We start from the raw sequence: 27465 nt of genomic DNA on the forward strand, positions 1-27465 counted from the left end.
GTATTCAAGTAAGTCCTAATTTATGCATGTCAAACTGACATTCCCAAATCGGTATCATTTTAAAGAGTGGAAAATGTTTGTCTATAGTTAGCAAAAACATAGCAGGAGACATGAATGAAACTAAAGAGAATTTTTTCACAGGACCTGCTTTTTAAGATACATGAATTAGTAAACGATTTTTTTCTTTTTCTTATGGACACAACATTACAATTTATATAAATGATAATAGGCCAGTGACGAAGCAAAACAAAAATATTTGCAGCTGAACAATGTGAAGGCACTAAGACCTGGGCCCTGTTCATGTCTGTGCTGCAGTTTTATTACTTGGTCTTGTTAAATCTTAGAATTCCTGTGCTTTACTTCACGTGTTCAGACTAAACTTTTTCTCTTTCTCTCTCCTGATTTATCACTTTTATCTTTTCAGATCTAAGACAATAAGAAGATTATTGTATATATCGGTACAGACAATATAAAGGAAAGGGTTTATAAATATCACTATAGATAACTTCTTAGTCAATATATATACAATGTCTTTTTTTCTGTGTAACTGAAGCCCTTGAGCTCCATTCCCTCGGTTATGCCAGCATAAGCAAATGCACAACCAAATGGTAACTGATCTGATCCATATTTTATTCCTCTGATTCGTTGTCTGACTGCACTGGATACTTGTATGACAAAGTGCAGAGAGGCAGTGAAAAGACCAGAACAAAAGTAGAAGACTGTAAAACCCAATTTTCAGTTTCAGGAAAATCATGGTAATGGTTTTTAATGAATTTTTGGATAACTGAATTTGATTTCTTAAAAAACATCAATACCAACAATGTCCAGTTTTTATGGTTACTCTGTCAAAGTGTCGTCACTAGAATCAGTTAAATGATTAAAGATAATTGTCATATTAAGGTGTGATCAAAGGTATGTTGAAATGAAGTCATACACCCCTTTCAACTTCACTGATCTTTGAAGAAACCTTGAAGTATTTTAAATTATAGAATGTTTTAGGAGCACTGGAGATATATTTGTCATCTTTCACTTTGTTAGTGACTGTCCTCTTCTCACAGCTTATTCCTCTTCAGTGGCTGTGGAATTGCTGCCTCCAGGCTCAAGGAATAATTTAAGATACAGTAATTTCTCTACTTTGCCTATTCAGATGTAATCCAGTGTACCATTCTGCATGATCACTACCAAAACATTTTTCCTTTGGAATGCCCTTCAGTATCAGTGCTATGGCAATTCAACCCCACTATTTTTTCACTTTTGCATCAGTGAAAAAGAAAGTACAAGCTCATTTTGGTAGGGAAATATTTCTTACAAATAATTCCCATTCTGATAAGAAAAACAAAACAAAACAAAACAAAACAAAACAAAACAAAACTAAGTAACCTCTAAAGAGAAGCAGTTAGCATGTCCTCATTTGGCTTTCAACATAGCCAAAAATCCCAAACCAAACCACCACCAACAAAACACACACACAAACAACCCCCCCAAAGCAAACAAACATCACCACAGGTTCATAATGCACAGTGATTGCTTAGACACATCAGAAAACTAAAAAAGGCAGTTGAGGAAAAAAAATAAATAAAAAAGGTGCTTTAGCACTCAGGAATGTGTTCCAAATAGCCTGAGTGCCAAAACTCTGTTCTGGGGTGCCATATGGGAGAAAAGATCTGTTTTCCAACAAAAGGGGTAAAAAATGAACAATTCTCCTGAAGGCTATAAACATTTTTCCTAATTGTTTCTTTGTGTCTCTCACGTTTTTGTCTGAAAACTTCAGTGAACCGAAGCAGACATTATATACAAGGAGAACAGAAATAGCTACTGGTTGTGTATGTCCTTAATGACCCAAACTTGTAATCCTGATCTTGTAGCAGAAGTGCAGCGAAGTCAGTTAAGCTACTGAGTACAGACCAGGTTGATGTACTTTATGAATTTATGAATCTTTGAATTTTACCCTTTGGAATAAAGACTGTTTCAGAAGAAAGATAGTTTTCCATAACTTATATGATGAGGAAGGAGGAAGAAGGTTCTGTTCCAGGTTACTGAAGAATGATTTTCAAATCCTTGGGGAATCTGTTTTAGCATTTGGTTTAATGAGAGAGAAGGATATTAAAGTCTCTGGTTTCTTACTCTGAGTTAAGCTATAGATCTTCTTCCCCTTAACAGGTTTTGGGGATATTTTAATCATCACATTCTATTTAGATATAATATAAAGTTGAAGAAAATAAGATAGAGAAAGAAAAAAAAAAATAGCTATAGCTTTTGTTTTTCAGCCGGTACTAGAAGTAGTTATTTGTACCAGTGTAACTTCACATAAGCGTCAGGCCAAAAAACTATGCTGGCACCAAGATTTTTATTTTTTTTTTCAGTAAGAGCTAGGAATTTTTCCAAGACAGTCTGACTACTGGGAGCACAGAGTCTGACCAAAGTATGCTCACCAGATGGTAGATGTTTCCTTCTGGGTAAATAATGAAATCTATGCAAACTGGGAAGTAAGGGTGGGAAAGGTTTGCTCTTGTTGTTTTTGGTTTCTGGGTGCCTCTGTAACCAATAAATGTGAGGAGGAAAAAATAAAATCAAGCTAGTTTAAATTGAAGAAAAGAAATGCCTCACTATTTGTTATTGAATCTGATCTATTGTTAAATTAGTTTGGGAAATTTTACAGTTAGAATTATTTTTTTTTTCCTTACCCTAATAACTTTATCGCCTTGTTATTCCAACACTTGCTGCACTAAAATAAAAGGTCCCCAGATAATAATGATTGTTTTCTGTAGGGAAGGATGTGAAAAAAAAAAAAAAAAAAAAAAAAAAAAAAAAAAAGCCTGCTCTACAGGCCAGCTGGAGACATAGTGCAGTGAGCTGTCTGCCAGCCACTGTTGCCTGGTGCAGCAGGAGCAGAAGGCAGCACCTCTGGTGCCTTGTGGCCCAGGTACAGTTTACTTGAAACACCAACAAAAATTAACCTGCACAAGGGACCTGCACCAAGCAGTGGTTTTGCTGAGTTCTCCTCTTCCATTGGCTCCATGGCTGGTGCTGTGACTTCAAGCAAAGTGAGGAGAGGTGACTATAACAAAAGCGGGTGAGTGGTCAGGATTTAAGCCTCAATAGCTGTTAGCTTGCTGGATGAGAGCCAGAGACCCACTCTAATGCATGCCCAGGGAGTCTTCTTGGTGGAGTAGAATGGCACATTTGGCTCTAGTACCCTGTCTCCTCAGGAGAAGACATAGCTCTAACTTCATCATTTGCACAATGCTGGGTTAGAGACTTATCCCAGTTAGGCAGTGTATAGTAGCTCTACTAGAAAGCAAGCTGGCTGACATGCCAGATGATTTATAGCAGAAGTGGCATAGCAAAATACTGCAAAATTGATGGAAAAAAATTCACCAAGTGCAGTGATCTCTATATATCCACAGAGGGACATGAAATGGAAGAAATGTCACCGTGAAAAGGCAGAGCAGTGGGAGAAAATGTTTTTTAGCTTTCTTTGTACTGAACTTGAAATACCTAGGACAGGTTCTAATGCTATTTCTCATACTCTCTTCTCTTCCAGAAACCTGTCCAGTGCCTTTTTTTGTTTGTCTGTTTTGTTTGTTTTCACCTTCTGAATATGTGCCAGCAGTGAGTGAGAGGAGTGGCAAAATCTGGATCTGAAGAAGGTGGTGACAAAAATAGATGATGGAGAAATACAAGTAATGACCCACCTTTGCTGTCAGGAAATCTCTCTATGAAAATAAATAAATAAAAACAACTTCCAGCCACTAATTATTAAAATAATGAGACAGATTAACAACATAGGTTCAATATACATTAAATATTTTCATCTTAAGGACTGCAAAAATAACTGTTCTATATTTAGGAAGTATAAATGTATAAAAAATTTATTGAAGGAAATGCATCCAGACCTGATTTTGTAGAGGTAAGGGAAACACATAGAATCATAGGATCATTCAGGTTGGAAAAAACGTCTGAGATCATCTAGTCCAACCTTTATCAAAGTCCACCACTAAACCATGCTACTAAGTTCTACATCTACATGTTTCTAGAAGGCCACCAGGGAGAGTGACTTAAATACATTATACAAAGAAACTCAGTTTTATGAAACAGAACTGGAGAATTGCGATGCTTTGCTGCTGGCAGAAGAGATGAAAGCTTAGGAAAGGGAATTTTTCAGTAATTTGTTTTTAATTGTGTTTTATTTTTTTTTCCCCCTCATAAAATCCTAAAACAGAGATGCTCATACATATATATATATATACATTTTTTTTCAAATATATGGTTAAGGCATAAACACCTTTTCTTAAATATTAGTGTAGTGACTACATATAATCAAGTTTGATGTTAAAAAACATGTGCTTCTTCATTTATTGTACTAAAGAGTTTATTGTAAAGCTATTGTAAAGAACAACTGTTTTTCATCCGTTTAAAAGAGAAACAAATATTAAGCTTTCAAATATAAGAAGACAAAAAATAGTTTAATAATAGGTTATGGTCAAAGTATATGTATTAATTATAATCAATAAGAAAAGTAACATCTGTTTACAAAATATGTGCAACAGCTTGGCAAAAGATATTGCCTAAGAGATTAAATTCTATGGAATTGGCTTAGAAGAAAGAGTGATTCACTGTAGAAAAGTCAATTTCCAAATTGCTTTTGACACACTGCTTTGATCAAAAAAATAGTTTCTCACCTTAGCTAGAGAGCTTAAAGTCTTTGATGCATAAGGTAGATGTAGGTTTCTTGTTTTTTAATTAACACATATACACACACAGACACAGACACAGACTTAGACACAGACACACACACACATTAACCTAAAAAGCTTTACCTGTCCTTTATTTTATTTATTTGTGTGTGTTTGTGTGTGTTTAACAGTTAAACAGTCTCAAGCATTATCATTTTATCTCATTTGGGGGAATATATTGCTTGTCTCATTTTGAATGCAAAAAAAAAAAAAAAAGTCTTTAAAAAAATATCTGGCTGTGTTGACTATTCCCCAGAATTAAGAATTTTTGGTTAAAGTAAAACTACATATTTACAAAAGAAAATAAAAGTGTGCAGATGGGAATGAGTTGAGGTATCAGGAAGAAAGAGACCACATTTTAATATGCAGTTTTTAGGGGGAGAAGGGAGAGAACATATGGAAGAAATTGCATCTTTGAAATGTAGGAGACAACCACTAGAGAGATGTGTTTTTTCTTTGTTTGTTTTTTTGTTTGTTTGTTTTTCCTTCCTTCCTTGAAAGACACTATTAATCTATGTGATGGAGAGAATCCTGGCTCAGTTTGCAACTGCATAACCAGACCACTGCCAGGAAACATTTTCAGGAGTACTTAACAAAACCAGTTTGCTTTACTGGATTTTCATGAAGGTAAAAATTTATGCATATAATTTTGACAGAATCAAAGACTGCATCATTAAAGCTTTTAGTCAAAAAAGAACTAACACTCTTCCTTTAAAAGGGTGTTGTATTATATTATGTGTATTGCATTCTCAGCAGAGGTGGCATGTAAATCTAGTGAGTAGCGACCAAGCAAATGAAATAATTCTGGGAAATAAATGACAGCTACTGGCCTAGTTTCCTCAATGAAAGTGAAAGAGGTTTGACAATGTTTACCCACCATGATGTTCATTTATTCAGTACTGAAATTAAAGAGAGGGGAAGGGATTTCCTGTATGTTCTAGTGAAAGTGTAATATGAAATTAGAATAGCCTCTAAAGGTGCAGATGACCTAGAATCTCACAACTGGCAGTAGCATAAAGCAAGTGACTTAGCAGCACGACATATTGTTGTAAGAACCTAAAGCTCTCTGTACACGTACAAGAAAGAAAGCTAGAATATTTTAAATTGCAGCTCTAGACTTCAATTTGAGCCGGAACTTTAAATCCAGGCTATCAGAACAAAATGCACACACATTTGAGAAAGCAAAGTATACAATAACCTACTGTCAAATTTCCTTTAAAATATGCTTTTTTCTCTGGGGCTATATGTACTTTTGTCCCAAGTCAATCCAATGAAAATGGGGTATCCGTAGTTAAAAGAAAAGTGAATCATAGACTGCTTAAAGAGAAGGGTGTTAAGCCAAAGGGTCTTTTTATATCTTGAATTTTTATTTTATCAAAAATATTCCAGTTACCATAGAAAGCACAACAACTGTTCCTGGTCACGCTTGAATCCCTACTCTGGTAGACATAAATGTTCCAGTGCTACTGTACAGCAGGCTGAACAGACGTCCAATATTATCCTTTGTGTGTTCTGCATGCCCAAGGCAATGCTTTTAAAGCTGAGTCTTTCTTTTTTTTTTTTTATTGAGACAGAAAAAAGAAAAAAAAAAAAAGAAAAAAAAAGAGCAGAGTTCTGGGGGCTATAACAGTCTTCTTTTTTGTTGTAAAAGGGTTAATACAATGATGATACTCTGACAAACAACTGACTTTAAATAATAAGTTAGTTTAAGTGCACTCATACAGCAGAAATATACCTGACTGACCCTGTTGCTGAGCAACACATGCCTTCTTCCCATTGTTAAATACACATAGTATTTATTTAACCTTTTCTTGCCATCACAGTACTATCATCTCTTTCTACTCAAATTGCTAAAGATAGATGAAGCCTGATCACAAAGAGAGCTTTGAACACAGTTTTAAAAATTAAAAATAGGTCTTTTGCATAGTTTTTTTTTTGTTGGTTTTTTTTTTTTTTTTTGTAATACCTTTTTTAAAGCCATAACTCAATGCAGTTACTTAGGAAGAAAATCCACTCTGATTATGCCAAGGGAAAGAGACCATGAAACTGAACACTGTGCTTGTGCTTTTTTTTTAAAAAAAAAAATAAACATTAAAAAAATGTTGTAAGTCTGTTCATAAACTGGAATATTTCATGCAGTACAAACACAGTATCTATGAGACTGAGAATTCACAGCCTGAGATCTCCATGGCTGCCAGTCAGGTTTCCCTGAACTGGCAACAGCAAACCCAGTGTTAATGAGTAAATAGCAAGAAGGAGGGAAGGCAGCTATTTAACTATCTGAACAGAGGAAATAAGCATCAGCTTTTGATGTTCAGCTTTACTCATTAAATGTGAACCTCTCACATAAGCCCAGCATAAAGCTGGGAAAAGGTTTAATTAATAATGTAACCCTACTTAAAGTAATTTCAAGTTCAACAGGCAATTTTAAGAGCCTTTTTACTGGCTGCCAGGGCAAAGTGAAATTTTATTTGAGAATATGCAGTAGGTGGTATGGCAGTTGAAAAACATTTAGAAACAAAGCTAAAAAAATAGCCTTGTAGCTGCCTAGATGTCAATTCCATTTTATGCCAACTTAATACCAAGCTGGCATTTATGGAAATGTTACTGTAATTAATCTTACTCTGTAGTTAATTCATCCTTAAACTAAAATGTAATAAATAATGCTTAAGATTGAAGTGGGAGATTCATCTTTCTTATTTCAAAGCTGAACAAATTATTTTCATTGAAATTGCACTTGTGGGGAACATGCTGAAATACTGTGAAGAGTAACTATAAGAGTGGTGATGCTGATTGGAAATTAACTTTGTTTCATAGTTTATATGTATCACATGTTTTTACCTATGTTTACATGTATTATATTTAATAACGCAAAAAGAGCAAATCTCCTATGTCTTTAATTATCTAGGAATCGAACATTCAGGCAACTTGCATAGCCTCCCAATATAGAAATAAACATATTTATTGTATGCTTACATGACTCTGGATATCACAGAATCACAGAATTTCTAGGTTGGAAGAGACCTCAAGATCATCGAGTCCAACCTCTGACCTAACGCTAACAGTCCCCACTAAACCATATCCCTAAGCTCTACATCTAAATGTCTTTTAAAGACTTCCAGGGATGGTGACTCCACCACCTCCCTGGGCAGCCTGTTCCAGTGCCTAACAACCCTTTCAGTAAAGAAGTTCTTTAGGAAGTTCTTTAGTTCTTTAGAAGTTCTCAGGACACTAGTTGGTGGAATCCCTTGGGAGGCGGTTCTGAAGGGCAGAGGGGTCCAGGAAGGCTGGGCACTCTTCAAGAGGCAAATCCTAATGGTGCAGGAGTGGTCTGTTCCCATGTGCCGAAAGATGAGCCAGCGGGGAAGAAGACCAGCCTGGCTCAACAGAGAACTGTGGCTTGAGCTTAGGAGAAAAAAGAGGGTTTATAATCTTTGGAAAAGTGGGCAGGCCACTAGGGAGGACTATAAGGATGTAGCGAGGCTGTGCAGGGACAAAATTAGGAAGGCCAAAGCTCATCTGGAGCTCAATCTGGCTACTGCCGTTAAAGATAACAAAAAACGCTTTTATAAATACATCAACACAAAAAGGAGGACAAAGGAGAATCTCCATCCTTTACTGGATGTGGGGGGAAACCTAGTTACAAGAGATGAGGAAAAGGCGGAGGTGCTCAATGCCTTCTTTGCCTCAGTCTTTAGCAGCAATACCGGTTGTTCTCTGGATACCCAGTACCCTGAGCTGGTGGAAGGGGATGGGGAGCAGGATGTGGCCCTCACCATCCACGAAGAACTGGTTGGTGACCTGCTATGGCACTTGGATGTGCACAAGTCGATGGGGCCGGATGGGATCCACCCAAGGGTACTGAGAGAACTGGCAGAGGAGCTGGCCAAGCCACTATCCATCATTTATCAGCAGTCCTGGTTTTCGGGAGAGGTCCCAGCTGACTGGCGGCTAGCGAATGTGACGCCCATCTACAAGAAGGGCTGGAGGGCTGACCCGGGGAACTACAGGCCTGTCAGTTTGACCTCACTACCAGGGAAGCTCATGGAGCAGATCCTCTTGGGAGTCATCATGCGGCACTTGAAGGGCAAGCAGGCGATCAGGCCCAGTCAGCATGGGTTTATGGAAGGCAGGTCCTGCTTGACGAACCTGATCTCCTTCTGTGACAAAGTGACACGCTGGGTGGACGAGGGAAAGGCTGTGGATGTGGTCTACCTTGACTTCAGTAAGGCTTTTGACACCGTCTCCCACAGCATTCTCCTCAAGAAACTGGCTGCTCTTGGCTTGGACTGGCGCACGCTTCGTTGGGTTAGAAACTGGCTGGATAGCCGGGCCCAAAGAGTTGTGGTAAATGGAGTCAAGTCCAGTTGGAGGCCAGTCACTAGTGGCGTCCCCCAGGGCTCAGTGCTGGGGCCGGTCTTCTTTAACATCTTCATCAATGATCTGGATGACGGCATTGAGTGCACCCTCAGGAAGTTTGCAGATGACACCAAGTTAGGTGCGTGTGTCGATCTGCTCGAGGGTAGGAAGGCTCTGCAGGAGGATCTGGATAGGCTGCACCGATGGGCTGAGGTCAACTGCATGAGGTTCAACAAGGCCAAGTGCCGGGTCCTGCACCTGGGGCGCAATAACCCCAAGCAGAGCTACAGGCTGGGAGATGAGTGGTTGGAGAGCTGCCAGGCAGAGAAGGACCTGGGAGTATTGGTGGATAGTTGGCTGAATATGAGCCAGCTGTGTGCTCAGGTGTCCAAGAAGGCCAACGGCATCCTGGCTTGTATCAGAAACAGCGTGACCAGCAGGGCTAGGGAGGTGATCGTCCCCCTGTACTCGGCTCTGGTGAGGCCGCACCTCGAGTACTGTGTTCAGTTTTGGGCCCCTCGCTACAAGAAGGACATCGAGGTGCTTGAGCGGGTCCAGAGAAGGGCGACGAAGCTGGTGAGGGGCCTGGAGAACAAGTCCTATGAGGAGTGGCTGAAGGAGCTGGGCTTGTTCAGCCTGGAGAAGAGGAGGCCTAGGGGCAACCTTATCGCTCTCTACAGATGCCTTAAAGGAGGCTGTAGAGAGGTGGGGGTTGGCCTGTTCTCCCACGTGCCTGGTGACAGGACGAGGGGGAATGGGCTAAAGTTGCGCCAGGGGAGTTTTAGGTTAGATTTTAGGAAGAGCTTCTTTACTGAAAGGGTTGTGAGGCATTGGAACGGGCTGCCCAGGGAGGTGGTGGAGTCACCATCCCTGGAAGTCTTCAAAAGACGTTTAGATGTAGAGCTTAGGGATATGGTTTAGTGGGGACTGTTAGTGTTAGGTTAGAGGTTGGACTCGATGATCTTGAGGTCTCTTCCAACCTAGAAATTCTGTGATTCTGTGATTCTGTGATTCTTCCTAACATCTAACCTAAAACTCCCCTGGCGCAACTTAAGCCCATTCCCCCTCGTCCTGTCACCAGGCACGTGGGAGAACAGGCCATCCCCCACCTCACTACAGCCTCCTTTGAGGTATCTGTAGAGAGCAATAAGGTCTCCCCTGAGCCTCCTTTTCTCCAGGCTGAACAAGCCCAGCTCCTTCAGCCGCTCCTCGTAGGACTTGTTCTCCAGCCCCCTCACCAGCTTCGTCGCCCTTCTCTGGACCTGCTCAAGCACCTCGATGTCCTTCTTGTAGTGAGGGGCCCAAAACTGAACACAGTACTCGAGGTGCAGCCTCACAATGTTCTTCTTTCTCTTCATTTATAACAGGAGTAGCAATCTAACCTTATTCTAGCAGCTGACCACATACAGTAAGAACTAATTAAACCCTCAGTAACACAGGATGAATTTCCTTTGTCAAAATTAGTAAAACAGTCAAGAACTTGGTAAATACAATGCAGAGATAACCAAATATATCTGTTTGTAGACTATTTTGGTTTCATCCTTCCAAGATGCCTAAAAAATATGGGGAAAAAAATACATATATTAGCTTCTATGAAAAAAATAATAAATTACAAAATCTATACTTTCGGACTTTTATAGGTCAATCCTGTTTGGGCTAAAAAGAGCAGAAATATTACAGTTTTCTTCCCTAAAGGCTAAGGATTTGAAGGACAAGACTAAGTTCCTAGTTTTACTTGATCTGAAAAGCTGGTGGAACGGTGGAGACACTTCAATTCATTTGTCTTAATATATAGGATATGAGAACAAAAGCTCTTAATGTGTTTTCATTATAATCCAACTCTATTTTCCACATGATTTTTTTTTTTTTTTTTTTTTGCAAAACATTTTTCTATACCATTTGAGGATATGACACTCCTTGAGCTCATAATGCATGTTCTGTATTACTACTGATAATTTAACACTTATTGAAATGTAGCCCAAAAGTACATTTAACATGAGAGTAGCAAAAAAATATTGTTTTCATCAGGATCTCTGAAGTGCTTCACAATGAATACTGGTTGCATTTGCAGTTTAGATGATGCTTGTCTATTTTTTTTTACCTTTTTCCATGATTAAATATTTTTTAAATTGTTTTATTTTTCTCTTTATTTCACTTTTAATAATTCAATAATGAACAGGATCCTGATTTTCCTTTAAAAAATCAAAAGCACAATTTTCTAACAATAGAGAATAGTAAGCAGAGAGTAAAACAGAGCATCATGTTGAAACAATGATCTACAAGCAATACATTCATATAGCACCTTAGTAAATTGTCCTTAATGTAATAAATGTAGCAAGTACACTAACACTGCGTTGCCTGACAACTTCTGTGTTTGGGGTTTGTTTATTCTGCAATAAACTAGGGGTTCAGTTCTTCCTTTTCTTCATAGGGAGTAGTAGTTTACTTCCTACGGATTCCCTGAATCATAGGGATCACATTATATGAAGAAAGATAGAAGACAAACTGGAATTTAGTTAAGAAAAGACGTTAAGTCCCAGGGTAATTATACAATGAGGAGTCCCAAACAGTGGTAATAGGAACAATACATGCATAAAGTAGTGAAGAATAGTAGTGAAGAATAAACCAATCCGTGTGCAGACCACAGTATCTGTGTTGACAGTTCAGTATGAAAATACTGACACTTTGTCAAAAAATGAACACAAGAACACTAACAGAACCCACTGTATACACCAACAAACAGACATTTGTCAGTGATAATCTTCTGCTTCATCAGTGTTATTATAAAGAAAATCCAAACTTTGGGAAGTATCAGTGAACATGTACACATTTTTTAACGTGAAGAAAAAGATATCTTAATTATAACTTTTAAAAATCTTTCTGAAAACAAATTTAATTTAATTAAATTTTATGGCTTTTTCTATTCATTTTTTGAAAACAATTGCAACCATTTTCATGTGAATGAGATGGATAATATATGCGTTCCTTGGAGGAGCAGGTGGAACTGACATATTCATTTAAGTGATCAAACAGAGTTCACAGAACCATGTTCTTGCCTTTCCTAGATAAAATGAGTCTTTAATTTTTATTTTATTTTATTTTATTTTTTTTCCCCAAATAACTCAAATTCAACAGGAAAGATAGTGCATGCCTCTCCTTCTCAGCACATACCACTATCAACACCTAAGGGAAGCTTCCTTTGATAGTATATTCTTGGCATTTGTGGGTTTGACCCTCTTATACTGGTAAGAGCCAAAAGACAGATGAGCTCTCACTACCACTTCTATGATACAGGAAATAAAACTCACTGCTAGTGTTTTAAAAAGGAACAAAATTGTGTTCAGCTCTAAAAGGAATGGTAGTAGTTACTGTGACTTCCTAGACTCTGTAGAAGCTATAGATCAGAAGAGTGCAGTCTCCTAAATCCCATGAATCGGCAAATTTAGCACAAGCTAGTGGGATCAGCATTTCTGAACAGGGGTTCAGCTTGTGCATCCAATAGCTCACAGCTGTGACAGCAAGGCCAGGCACCAAACATTGGTGTCTAGACCCAATCTGAAACTACATTTTTGAGGAACTGTAATGTAGAACTTAAATGAAAATTAGCTAGATCAATATAAGCACAATAAAACAACAACAACAAAACAAACAAAATAAAAACAACAAAAAATCATGTATTTCATTAGTGAAAAATGTTTTTTACACAACTGAACTTTTTATTTTGATAACTGAACTGATTATTTTTATTTTCAGTTCAAAAATACCATTTAAAGTATTTAATGTTAAGAACATTTAATTTGGACAAGCCATTCACATTCTGTGTGGTTTTGATAGCAAGAACATTTTAAAGCTTTGGACTGAGTACATTTTCCCTTCTAATTTTGAAGGTTAAGTTGGAAATACTGAATTCTGACTAAAAATGAAAGTAATTCTCTTTGTTATCATAGTCATGTTTGCTTTGGCAGTAATAGTTGATGATCAAGCAAAGGAAAAATAGAGTGACAGTTCATTTTAAAAAATAATGTTGACTAGTAGTCACTAGGTATTATCGGCTAAGTAGCTGATAATCATGGGAGATCACTGTTAAAAAATAAGTCCTTCTTAGGTCTCTATAACCATTTGAGATTAGCACGTATTTTTCATTAAAAAAAAAAAAAAAAAAGCAATATTTTGTTTTTCAGACTGAGCATGTATGCTGCTCTTATAGTATATTACCAAAGATATATGAGAACAATAAAGAATTAGGCATATATCAATGAACAAAAACTCTTCTTTGAGAAGAGGATGCTTTTTTGAATTATGTGAAAGCATTTACCGGAAAATTTACTTTGTATGGGGTTTTTACAAACCTGGACCTGAAATTAGTAGTATTTATTAATGAGAAAAAGCAATCTTAATGACATTTTCTGTAAATTTTTGAATAATTTACCCTTCTGAAATAGCTTTGTCAGTTCTGGATGTACTGAGTACAGTAGTAGGTTACTCTAGGTCAATGCAGGCATTCTTGAAAGTTATTCCTTGCCTTCCAGGTTTATCTAAAATCCATACACGTAATTAGATGATAACCATGGTATTCATTAGGTTGATAATATGTAATATAACTATATTTTTATTATTATAATAAAAAAATAAAATTAGGTTTTTCATCTCTGTCACACTTGATACAGCTATGGACTTCTTAGTGTTTACTGAGAAAGTCTGGAAAATTTCTTAGAGGGAAAGAAAAAAACATATATAAATTATGCTAATGTGTGTAATATAAATTATATAGATATAGAACCTCCCTGTGTGATACATTAAAAGCCCAAAGCTGACACTGAAGTCATTACAATTGAGGGAATTTTTCTGCTTATTGGCCCAAGCCAAGCAAAACATAGGGAAAAAACAGAGGCTGTGGAACGAAGGCTGCAAAAGCAACATGATCAGGATTAGAAATCTTTAGGGATAAAAAATAATAATAAATAAATAAATTCAATTTAGAAACACATTAATTGTTCCTTAAGATTCCTCATTTTGTATCTGCTCTATTCTTTAGATATCAGCTAGAAAAAACTAGTGTTACATTTGCCTCCAGTTACTTAACTTGGTACACTTTACATTTCTATCATGTATAGATTGGGCATAGAATCATGGAATCATAGAATAGAATCATAGAATCATTAAGGTTGGAAAAGACCTCCAAGATCATCTGGTCCAACCATCAATCACCCTCCCACCAATATCACCCACTAACCCATGTCCCTAAGCACCACGTCCAGCCTTTCCTTAAACACTCCCAGGGATGGCAACTCTACCACCTTCTTGGGCAACCTGTTTCAATGCCTAACTATACTCTTTCTAAGAATTGTATTCTGTGAGAAGAGGCCAACCCCCAGCTCCCCACAACTTCCTTTCAGGTAGTTGTAGCGAGCAATAAAATCTCCTCTGAGGCTTCTCCAGACTAAACAACCCCAATTCCTCATAAAACTTGTGCTCCAGACTCTTCACCAGCTTTGTAGCCCTCCTCTGGGTGCAGCTCAGGGCCTCACTGTCTTGTAGTGAGGAGCCCAAAAGTGAACAAATATAATTATATAAGGTATAACAGTTCTAGGAAGCATGCTCCAGTATGTAGCTATGTGCATATTTCTCATCCGTTCTTCATCCATTGATAGAACATAAATGTTGAAACTGAGGTATGTTAAGTTGCCTAAGACAACAGGGTTGCTTGTGAGGTGCCTGGATTTGATAGTCACAACACGGTTGCCCCTGAGGTGCCTGGATTTGATAGTGACATCTGTATATGAGCAGAATGCTTGCTTACTGTGCAACAATTTATTTAAATTAAATTAAATTGGTTCCCTAAATAATATAGAAGCCAAGAAATACTTCTCTTAGTGAAAGGACCCAGAAAAAAAATAAATAATGTTTATTTACGGAGACAGAATAATAAATGCAATTATCTATTTTTTTCACATAGTTGTCATGTCAAATTTATAATTCTACATACATTCCTTTTTGAAAAGAAATTGCAATGATTAGCCACACTATTTTCTTCCAGTGCTCAGAATGAAACTGCCAATATCAGGACAGACTTCCTTGTCACAAGTGCCTTTAAAAGAAACATGTCACCAACTATTGTACAAATGCATACTACCATAACTTTTTAAATTTATATGTGCATAAGGTGGAATCCAATTTATTTTCACAACATACCGGTCATAGCATTAAAAATTATGGTAATTATAGAATGTTTTGTTTTGTTCTGTTTAGTCCAGCATGTCTCTCTAAAAAAGAAATTATAATAAAAAGATGTTCAAGATCTCAAGAGAGGTTTCAGATCTTTGTGTTTCCTACAAAATTCAAAACTTTCAACAAAGAAGTGTTTGCATATTGCCTGGCCAAACTAGTAAAAAATAAATTTCCTTGCTTGCTTTATTATTTCCCCAGATTTACTGTTTCTCTAGTAAAGAGATGGAAATAAGTCAGTGTTTCTGGGAAATGGTACCATTTGGGACCCAGCTGATTGCATTCACTCTGCACCTTCTCAGGTGGCTTCTTTTTATGGATTTGATGTTTGAGAAGTCCAAATGCTAATGCTCCTAATGATTAGCCACTCTTTTTGACTTTTGGTAACAAGTATTCTCATGCAGTTAATACTGAACAGAACTTTGTGCTCTACATCTGTCATTTCAAAATTCCCATTTTTGAATTCCCCTAGTCTCAAGTAAGTAGTGCATTGCCTCCCTTTTTTACTGCCTATAATCTTTTCTCCTACTTCCAGGGCCCCATGATGCAAAATGTCATTTTGCCGATCTTCAGTTCCAGTGACAACTTTAATCTTAGTGATTTTAATGGGCTTTTCAAATACAATCCCGTAGAAGTCCCCAGTAGAAGGAGCTTTTCCCCAGAAGTACTCATCAATGCTGCTGTAAGCCTTACTTGCCTCATAGTTTTCAAATACATTCATGTTGGTGTGCAAGTTTGCAGGTGGGTTGTCAGGGATATCAAATGATTCCTCTTCAAAATCATCATCTTTCAGCTTGTTTTCAGCTCCTTTGTAAGATGAGTAGTATCCCATGTGCTGGAACAGTGATGGTTTAAAACGTATCACTTCCTTTTGAGCTAACAGACCACGAAAGTGGATCAGCAGCCAATCACAAGGCATTTCTTGGTAAAACATCAACAAAAAATGGGCCAGGCGTGGAAGGTCATGGGAATGGTAAAGTTTTCCAATATACCCCAGTTTGGAGAATTCCAAAGTCACCCAGTAGGATCCTTCTCGTGAAGTAATTACTTTCTTAACAGTGGTCAAAAAGTTCTTTGAGCAGCGAACATCATCTTCTAGCATCACATAATAATCAGACAAGTTAGCACAAAAGTTTAGCAGGAAAGCGTAATCAACATTTTGTTTGGATCGAAACTTCACACGGTCTTCTGGATCATTGTAATTTCTCTTGAGTCCATCCAGAACTGGATAATACTCCTCAGGGACATGAATAACTATTAGTCTACCTGCAATTATGTGATGTGCAAATTTCTGTGAAATATCCTGGACCATTCCTTCACACCAGGCAGAATCAAAATCTGCAAGCTGCACTACCACTGCAATTTCTTTAAGTTCCTCATAACTTGACTGCTCAAATATGGACTTGATGGTCTCAAGCAAGTAGTTTCCTTTTTTCCTTTTCACAGAGGATAGCCCAATTGTAAGATACCCTGTACAAAAGAAAATTCAGACAAAAATTGAGTATCTGACATGGAAACTATTTAGCCACAAAATTACCCTCCAGGGCTGTGCTTATATCAAGTATATCTTTTGAGTGGTAAAGTCTGGGAGTTTGTTGTGTAAACTTACTGCATGAAACAAAGGATATTTATTCATTTTTGTGAAAGAAGAATCTTATTGCAAGCAAATAGACATATGTAGACTATTGCATCAAACATTCATTTACTTGTTAACTGCAAGAAATGGTGTGAAATGGACAAAAGCCAAAGCAAAGTGCAGGTATATGCCTGGGAGAGGAAAAAAACACTTAGACAATATTAAGGATATAAAATATGTTAAAAGAAAGGGGATTATGACTTACTATTCACACAATATTTTTAAAACAAGGCACTATGAAATACAGCACAAAAGCATGAGCTAAAGATTAATTGCCAAACATTTAGCATTTTAAGCACTCTACAAGACAAGTTCCACTTATGCATAACTTTACAGTTTTATGAATGTTGAATAGATAATTCCTCTCTGCATTTTCAGTTTTAACTGAATTTGACCATTTTTTCCTTGCTAGTATTTCTTCTTCTAAGCCTCTTTAGGAACTCATTGAGCAATTTATAGGGAACTCCCTCTTGAAAGATGTAATTTAGATATTATTTTAGAGTAGAAGAAAACTTATTACTGCATATCTATGTTTCTATAAGTAATTTTTAATGTTGTTACACTTTTCTGGAGAAAGCTGCATCTTAACTATAAGCGAATAATTTTCATCTCTGCTACTTTGGAGTCACTAACATTTTTTATTTTTATTTTTTTATTTTTTTTCCCAGCAGTCCAAATTAGTTCTTTCAGATATCTGTTAATATATCTCCAGTTTGATGTAAAATATGTTAAGAATTAATAATTGAAATGGCATAATTTAGTAGAACCTGCCTCAAGTTTCTTAAAATAATGTGGTTTGTAAAAGACTGCTCTGATAAAGTAATGCAGAGTTTCCCTCAAGGCTAAAGTCTGCTCAAAATTCAGTACATTGTGCAGTGAAGTACTGCACAGAACCCTCAGAACCCAAGAAACTGCCTACATAACCCGAAATTTCTCAAATCTAATTCAAGCAAACTTTACCTTACAGACTTCTATGCAGATCAACAAATCACAGATGATTTTATTTTACTTTCTCTGCTTGGAATTCTAAGCATTGTTTATATTGGTGAAATGATCATTTAAAAATCAATCAGTCAAATCAAGGTGAAGATACTGTGGGGCATTCACTGCTAGGAGTGAATTAGCTGTTGTCCAGGAACTGTCAGTGACACATAAATGTCCTACCACACTCTCTGGGATCTTCAACATTTGTCTCAACCCCTCTTTCCTTGAAATACCACAGAAACTACATGGATTTCACCAATTTTTAAATTACCTCATTTCATAACATTCAGATTGCAGTTACTTACTTTTTCTTGGCAAAGGCGTGCCAGCTAGGTAGCGATAGGAAATGTTTATAGATCCTGAGAAATTAGACAAATCTTTAAAAGTGTGAACATAGCGCTCTGGATTGAGCTGATGAGTGGCTGTTTCTCTGATTAATTGCTTGTCCCCTTCCTATTAGTGAGAAAACAAAAAGAATAAGAGAGGAAGAGAGACAGAGAGAAACACATTTGTGAATGCCAGCCGGAGAGGCAACATGGATAGGCAGGTTTCCAAGAATAACATTTTTCAGTGTCAGCTTTTGTAAAAGCATATAGGTGTCACCTCTTTTTTTTTTTTTTTTTTTTTTTTTTGTTTGTTGGTTGGTTTTTAAACCCCGTTACTGAATAGCATGCATTTTTGGTCACAGGAAATAACCGTTCAAACCCTTTTCCTAAAAGGAAAAGAAGAAAAAATATTTGGACAAAAACTATGTAAATATTTTTTTTCTTCCTTTCCTTCCTTCCTTTCTTTCCTTCCTTTCCTTCCTTCCTTCCTTCCTTCCTTCCTTCCTTCCTTCCTTCCTTCCTTCCTTCCTTCCTTCCTTCCTTCTTCTGGAATCACTGAGGACAGCAGATTATTGAAAAAAATATGATGGGGTATTTGAGACAGGGGTAAGATGTCAGTCAGGGGTAAGAGTCAGCCTCAGATGAGATAAATTTTTTGATGTTGAAGTGGAGATTTTTTTTTTTAAATATTTTCAATGATTGAAAACAACAACAACAACAAAAAACAGAACAATCAAGTCATTTTGTCACTTTTTTGAGTAGCTCCAACTCAGATGTGATAAGCAGAAATGCATGTGATCAACAGACAGTATTTGTTGGATCCGGTGCGCATGGTTTAAAAAAAAAAATCAAAAAACATGCAAATTTCTCACCCCCTCTCTCTACCTTTTTTTTTTTTTTTTTTTTTTTTTTTCTAGGAGGCTCTCTGAGCCTAACTGAAGTTGCAGAAGGGAAGCCTGATGAAGGCTTCATCAGCATTGCCTCATCAATAAGATAAGTTGGGTCTCAGTGAAAATCTTTCCCTCAGTCCTTAGTCCTTAAGAAAAGATAACATATCTAACAGGCTGCAGTGTCATGAGATGGAATTTAAAGGTAGGAATACTTATTTGCTGCTTACATTGTTTGATTCTAGTCTGATGACAGACCAGTGAAGAAATGAGTCTTCTCCTACAGTATGTTAATACACTAAAAATCTTCCTGATCTGTCATTAACTGAGAACAATGTGCAGAAATACTTCTGTTGGTAACAAGAGCAACCACAGAAGCAATAATCAGCATTCATATTTGATGATATTCAAAATGTGTCAAGATGTATTTTATGGCACAAAGAAAGATTTCTGTAAACCGATACTAGGTTCACTTTAAGTTCATTATTATTCTTTTATAGAAGTAGTAAATAATCCACTTCTGAGCTCAGTAAAGATCTTTGGCTGAGATCCAGGGGTATCTACCTGCACTGTTACACTCTCGATCTGCAATGTCTCTCTGGTAATTTCATTCTAGTGCTGCTATGCAACTTTGCATTTGCTTATAAATTATGAGGGGAAGGTTTATGTTGACCAAATCCAGATTAAAATGTAAGTCATTGGACTGAAACCAAGACTTCATAAGATTTTCATGAGAGCTCATCAAATTAAAACACACACACACAGACACACAGACACACACACAAAACAATTGTGCTAGCCCAAAAGCTTATTATTTTTTAAACAGTCCTTAAGGTCAAAATATCATGTGTCATTGGTTCCAGAATGGAATACTAAAGTACTTATGTTTTGATTGTAACAAGCAAAATATTTAAACTGACCAAAAACATTTTTTTTCTTCTTGAAAAAATGCCTGTTGTGTGTAACACTGTTGTTGTTGTTTTCATTCATTATTTGAATGGAAAGCAAAACAGAAACATGGATTTTTCCATCAATATAAAAACTGGTTCTTCTCCCTCTGACTACTGTGCAGAAGTTAGTGAAGATGAAAACTCTGATCATCTCTCCTTAGCTGTCTTCTTTGTTTCTGTGATGATTCTGGTTTTCCTCTCTTAATTAACCTTTAATTTATCTTGTGGTGTTTGCAGGATCTTGGGCAATTCCTGTGGATGTCAGGGTGCTCCAAAGTGCTCTATTGTTCATACACATAATCTGTTCCACTAACGGTACTATGTCATCTACAATACAACTATTGTTTTCATAGTGCAAATAATAATAATAATAATAATAATAATCACTTCCACAGCAAATGAGGGACTCTCAGGTAATCCTGTAGAGATTCTTCAGACAAGTGAGAATATTAAACTGAAAAGGGAAGGTTCTACTCTCCCGTCCTAAGATTTGCAACAATGCATCCCACTTTTTCACTGTAACTTCCTGAAAGTCCACCCATTACATCTTGCATCTGGAGAAAGAGGTACCAGCCCCACATATCCTTGCATGGCCTTCTGTGTAAGACTGGGAAGAGCAACTGGACCTTTACACCAGTTTTCTTTACACCTGTGCTCTCAGTTATCTTCAGCAGATATCCCATCAGAAAACCAGCTATAGTTAGAAAGCCAGAAGGTCTTCAGGGATCTGAGGACTTTCTAATTTCTTGATGGGGACTGGTTAGCCTGCTCTCTTTGAAAGCTATTCCCAGGTATGTCTCTCCTTACCACCGACACATTATCTACTTATTTTTTTTATCTCAGCAGAGAAGGCACACCAAGCAAGTTAACAGACCTATCAGACATTGTCATAAGAGTTGAAAATAAAATTAAATAAATAAGCTAAAATGTCAAGAACCTAACACATTTGAAAAATGCTTGATGGACCATAAATGTATCACGAGATCTGGGAGAACTGTCAAGAGACTTGGCTGAGAGCTACATGAATGCAAGCATGCCAGAACAGTGATGGAAAAAAAAAAAAAAAAAAAAAAAAAAAAAAAAAAAAAGCAATGAAAGAACAAATTTCTAAAAATGGAGGGAAAAGAGCAAATTAAGAATAAGACATGGGAGCTGACAAATAGTATAGGAAAAGGTTTCAAAAACAAACCAAGAGGAACACCATTGGTGGTGATCATAAGAACACTTTCAGAAACTTCTGGGGGACTTGGAAAGGATTAAAGAGAGAAGAAACATCAGGGAAAATACTGCTGGGGGAAAAATGTGATAAGCCAGGTCAAATTTGATCACAACCAGAGAATTATGAATAAATAAAACAATGAAAAACCTTAGTGCAAGTACTTTTAGAGAAAACAATATATTTGTAATAGAGAAACATGCTGAAAGCATGGGTTATCTTTTCAACAGCTCAAAAAATACTAGCATAGCCTTAATCATATTTGCAATATTAACAACATTGCAATAAGTAAACTTATGAGTAAATTTTTTTTAATTAAAATCACTAGCAAGATATATATATAGTTCTGATAAATTCAAGTATTTTATTATTTACTTATTACACATTTTTGATATTATGACATTGCTTTTCAAACCCAAGTGAGAATGTATTTCACCTTCCAGAATATTAGAAAGCTCATACTGCCCCAATTAGATGAATCAGACAAAGAAGTATGGCCCACAAGATCAGAAAGATACTCAGTAGTTCAATTCAAGATCAGGAAAGATGACTGTCTAACAATATCACAATGTTACATATTTTATTATTTGCAAGCTCCAGTTAATAAGTTGCAATATCATTTTACTGGGCCAAATCCAACTGGGCCAAATCCAACTGAACATTCAAACCATAATCCGAGTTTACTTGGCATTCATCAGTGAGACATCCATAGGATACATATGAATTGCAGGGTTATGTTACATTGTCAGTAGCCTACTTTTTAAAATTCCTAACTCGGATCTTGTGATAAATCTTTGTTACTATAGTAAACCTACACAAGTTGTCATTTATATCTAATTGTTCACATTGTATCGCTGAACCCGGCTGACTCAAATCTGGGAAACAGAATGTGAGAAAAACACAGAATAAAAGAACTACAAAGAAATTGTTTTTACTAGGACCTTAAAGTAATGTGGAATTCTCTTCTATAATTATATTCCTATAAACATGTTTAATGTAGTATTGACAGGTGAGATTTGCAGTATGAACTGAAAAAGGAGCTCCTAGCTTAAGTAAGTATTCAAAGTGTGGACAATTTCTACAGTAAAACTGATGGAAATTAATAAGTATGGGAAATACAAGGTATATTCTGTCTCAGATGAAGATATCTAATAGAGAATGTTTTCTGCAGTCATTATCTCCCATACTTACAAAAACAGCAGTATATTTTACTTCTGTAAAAAGGACTGTTCAGGTCTTACTGACATTGCTTAAGTGCAGTATGAAGTTGAGTTCATCAGGAAATATGTTGACAATACTTTACTGATAATGGTACACTAACTGTGGGAAACTGCAGGAATTATGAACTTTACTGACCCACCAGGGATGTGTTTTGTTCCATTTGTTCCAGGCTTTCTTCCGTCTAAGAAACTTACCAAAACATAACCATCTTCAATGTACAAGTTCATGAACAGCAAGCAAATAACAAGGACTCCTAAGAATGACACTGCTGATCGTTTCCGCAAGCATCTCATTTTATCAAAATATTTCAAGTTGTGCCTCATGTGAAGAAAAGTATACAGTAACGTCACCTATGAAAGAAAACCACAGTGTTACAAGAACTATTTCATCTATATTTTAGGTATAATAAAAAAACTATATATATTGAAGCTCTTAAAACATGCACAGAATATCAGAATATTCTCTTTAAAGTGGAATTAATTTCATGTAATCATGGCCATCTTCAAGATTCAAGCTTAATATATAACCCAACCTTTAACATAACTTTTTGTTTGTTTGTTTGTTTTTGTTAATAAAGAAAAATATCACATTTCATCCTACCCATTTTATGCTGGCAAGAGAAATGATTTGTACATTTTTTCCCTGTGTATCTGTCCTTCCTTTCAAAGACAGCTCTGGCCAACAGGCTAGGAGGAAGTTATAATATGATGCAATTCCCTTGCCAAATGGGAAAGGTCTGAATATGAGAACTGCCAGGTATAAATGAGGTATCTTTTTCTGCAGTGTGGAAACAGTACCAGGACTGTGCAAAATCCCTCAACTTCAGACATCTGTACCAGTATGAAAAGGCTCTCTAAAGCTGTCATTTTCTCTGCTGAATGTAAGAGAAAGATGTCTAGCTTAGTCTGGACACATCTAAGCATTGGAACACCCTTGTGGCCATTTAGATGAATTAGACAAAGAAAAGTGGCACAGACGAGCAGAAAGCTTATTAGTTCAGTTCAAGATCAAGAAACAGCACTGTTTAATCATATGTTACATGATTTATTTCAGTCATATATATATAATCAATGTTACAGATTTATTTCAGTCGTTTTATTACTTAAACAAGATAAATGCCATTTTTGGCTAACAAAACGCAAGCATCAACCTGTGTTAATGCATTTGACTACATGTCCTTGAACTACATGTGTTTGATAAAGGTCTGACCACAAACTGAGGAAAAAAAATGGACTCCAGACTGGTCTGTATACTCATCAATTATGTCTTCACTGTTTTTCAATGTAAAAGTATAATGCCTATTGTCCATATCAAGGTCTAATTTTTTTATCATATTTAATATATTTAAGTCATATACAAAGAGAGTGTAAAGGTCTACAAATTCTGTGAATAGCACTGCATATGTGGTGTTTAAACTCTATATTTAAATACCTTCATTTTCTAAAGCACTGAATAACTAACCTGACAGAAAATATACCCAACTATGATTTGTCATGTCATGTTGAGAAATTTTGCACCAATAACAAAAAAACTTCCAAATGCAAAATTCAATCTATATTTGCTTTGCCAAACTAATTAAATATATCTAAAAGTACAAAAAAAAAGTCCACTAGATTCCAGAGTACAGAAAGGTAAATACATCAAGAATGAGTAATGTAAAAATGTGACTACTAGGTTTTGTGCATATAGATGAACTGCAGTGAATGGACACTGGTTGTAGAAAGCCTTCTTTTAAAATCACCGTGCTGAGAATATGAACACCTAGAGGTTGCACAATGAAAAAAAAAAAAAAAAAAGAATAACAATATATATTTAATTAATTGGTCAGATATGTGCCTATTTTTTTTTTTTTTTTTGATGAAGGAAAAGTATGAAGCAGTCTGAATATACGTAAGCTGATTAAGTCTAATGTTTCTACTTTTTTAGGTTACAGTGACCCTTTACTCTTCCTTAATGTCTAATGAAAATGAATATCAAGAAGGAGCTATCAGGGTTGTGAACCTCCAGACTCTTCTTTCCTCTCCAGTGACAGACCAGTGGCTAGTGGTTGTCTGTGGATTCAGCAGACTGTTAGAGGACATGATAACAGTTGTGGAAATGTGGAAAGATTGCCCCTGTTTTAGAGCAGACCATGAAACATATATATATACACACACACGTATATGTATAGGTATATGTATATATTTCTCCCAGAAAAAGACGACTTTCCAAAACAATGCACTCTTTTACAATTTTATTTATTTATTTATTTATTTATTTATTATCAGAGTATCACTGGAAAGATGAAATACTGACAACTCTCAAAGAATGGTGTAAGATACTTGACTACTGAAAATTCAAGTAGTGCTTGTAGTGTTTACAACCTCTTGCAGCTTCAGGGGTAGCAAAGATGCACTACAACTGCTCACACTGAAATTTTCCTTTGGAATACTTGGGAATAAGCAAGTGTCTTTTCACTCATGTGACTGTGCCATATTTGCTTATTGGGCTAGTGGTATTACACAGTTCCCTTGAGTTTACCCTGAGAAACCTGACTGAAGTGTGAGGAAGGTGTTTATAACTATATTTGGTGGTTATATTTTTTCTTTTTGCACAAGCAGTTTTCATTAGATCATTACTTTGTTGGACTAGGAACAGAAGTTGAGGGAATTATTCAGGTGAAACTGGAGGAATGCAGGACTATTATTACTAATATTGATATGCAAAAAGTGAAGAGTTTAGTATGGCCACCATTTAAAAGAAAACACTTGCATTTCTTGTGTTGGTTTCACATGAAGTCATTTCAACTTTCTTGTTTTACAGATAGAATCTTTGAAACTGTTGAAAGAAAAACACAGTTCCAATGCTGCTTAATTGTTCTTAAAACTTACTGGTTATACCAGCCAAAGGAACCAGAAAGAAGGACACCTCGGTGATGATGCACCAGTCCCGGTCAGCGGGTCATGAAAGAGACATGGATGCAATCACTAACACCAGATGGCAGTGCAGACGCACTCTTTCCCGACTTCAACCTGCTCCAAAGCCTGTTTCTACCAGTCTGAACGTATTATTTGGCATATTTATAATGTGAACCTTTAGCTAAAAAAGGTGTGCAGACTTGTATATACTGACTTCCTTACACTTTCCTAGAACTGCATCTTCTTTCTATTCTATTTCCATTTTGTAACATTGCATTGTGGAATATTACACAAGTGACTTTTGCAAGAATAAAAAGGTAAATTTTCCCTTTAGACAAATAGTCTCAGAACTTTCCACAGTGAGACCTCTGATGTTCTTTAAGACCGTTTGAACAGAATATTCATAATTACTCAAAACTAAGACTAATATTGAAAAAAAAATACCTCAAGTTATCATTCAGTTCTGAAGTCACAGCTTTGCTCACAGATTTTATGCTTTCATTGTTCATGCACAATTAAGTAGATATTAGAATGTTATAAAGGCAATTTGTTTCATAAAGCTAGTATTAAGCAGTTAAAATGTAATTATTAACATACATGCATGAATTGTAACTCTTTTCCTTTCTGAATGAGATTAGTTTTCTTCATTTTCTTCAGACCCCAAATATCTAATATTTGCTTGTATTTACTCATGCATATTTGCACAGTTTTTCATAATAATATGAAACTTTTATTCTTTTGACTTTCAAAAATGATACAACAATGAAAACACAGTGAACTAAAATATGCAATCACATGCCTTTGCAGCATAAAGAAAGTGTTCTTTATAGGACCTGCAAAGGTGTGAAAGCTCAGTAAAGACCAACCCTGATTTTTGCATAGTAATGTGATGTTTCCTTTGCAGAATTTGCAACACTCAATAGAATTTTATGAAATGTTTTTTCCAAAAGCAAATCCCTAGTGACTTTCTAGCAATAGCGTTTTTAATAAACAAATCCTTGAAACAAACAAGTAAAAAAATAAATTTAAATGTAAAGCTGTTAAAAGTTTTAAACAGTTTTAATTTGATATGTCTACGTAGCTTCTTCAAAGAAGAAGATTTGTGCCAAAGCAAGATTTTCTTCCCTGTTTTCCCCCTTTTCAGAGGATTTTTTATTTTGCCAACCCTGCAGTAACTTCTCTGTACCACATTCATGCAAGCTCAAAGTGATGAGCCACTTCATATTCAGTCTACTTTAATTTTTCATCATTTTCGGACAATACTTAGGATTTGTGCTTTGTCTCACTTTCAGAGATTATTGTTCGTTTTCCTGATGTATTTGCTTTTCTAACAGATATATATCAAAAGGCACTGTGATGTTCTTTTACCCTTAAATAATCTGGGTTAATGACCTAGACTTATCTGACCAATACAGTGAATCTACTTGTATCTACAGATGTAAAGAGATGCCACAACAAGATCATATTTATATTATATTCTAGTCTGCCTGAGTGTGATGCTCCAGCAGCTCAAGAAAAGTTGCTTATTTACTGAGGAACTGATAGATGTCAGAAGTGACATCATTTTTATGTTATATTTCCAAATCAGAAATGAAACTTTGCCTTTGAATGCAGAGTCTGTATTCTAGGGCATATGGTAAAGAAGATCCATTATTACATTTAGTATATAAACAAAATCCAGAGATAACACACAAAAAAAGCATGACTGGATTATTAAATCCTTTGTGAAATTTATTGTAATCCCTGATTTGACTAAAATGCTCAGAAGCTTTTTCACTCCTCAACCTTAGAACATATAATTCCACTGTTGCATAACTAAATTGCTTTACTTGCACTTCTTAATGCTTGTCCAATTTGTTTTTCAACTTTTCTTTTTGGAAAGCTGCACATGATACCTCAAGGATTTCATTCAATCCTATTTAAAAAAACAGCAAAGGAAGCACAGGAAAAACAAACAAACAAAACATATTTTTTTGTACATGGCTATTACGAAAATCTGCATGCGTCAGTCTTCTTAAATAAGATGAA

The 27465-nt window shown here is 36.1% G+C and overlaps 1 protein-coding gene across 2 annotated transcripts in view; it reads right to left on the reverse strand.

The window, feature by feature from the left end:
* Window positions 1-12933: 12933 nt before the first annotated feature.
* MGAT4C (MGAT4 family member C) overlaps window positions 12934-27465 on the reverse strand; it is a 369191-nt gene continuing 354659 nt past the window's right edge. Inside the window, exons 4-6 of one of the 2 annotated variants that reach the window (XM_068667638.1) lie at window positions 22735-22890; window positions 18246-18393; window positions 12934-16790 (exon numbers count right to left, since the gene is read on the reverse strand). In XM_068667638.1, the coding sequence (XP_068523739.1) occupies window positions 15634-16790; window positions 18246-18393; window positions 22735-22863 (1434 nt within the window). In that variant the 5' untranslated portion in view covers window positions 22864-22890 and the 3' untranslated portion in view covers window positions 12934-15633. Of the gene's footprint in view, window positions 16791-18245; window positions 18394-22734; window positions 22891-27465 lie in introns of those variants that run through there. The other variant, XM_068667643.1, reaches the window with a different exon arrangement.

Source organism: Anas acuta, chromosome 1, assembly GCF_963932015.1.
Source record: "Anas acuta chromosome 1, bAnaAcu1.1, whole genome shotgun sequence".
NCBI classification, from domain to species: domain Eukaryota; kingdom Metazoa; phylum Chordata; class Aves; order Anseriformes; family Anatidae; genus Anas; species Anas acuta.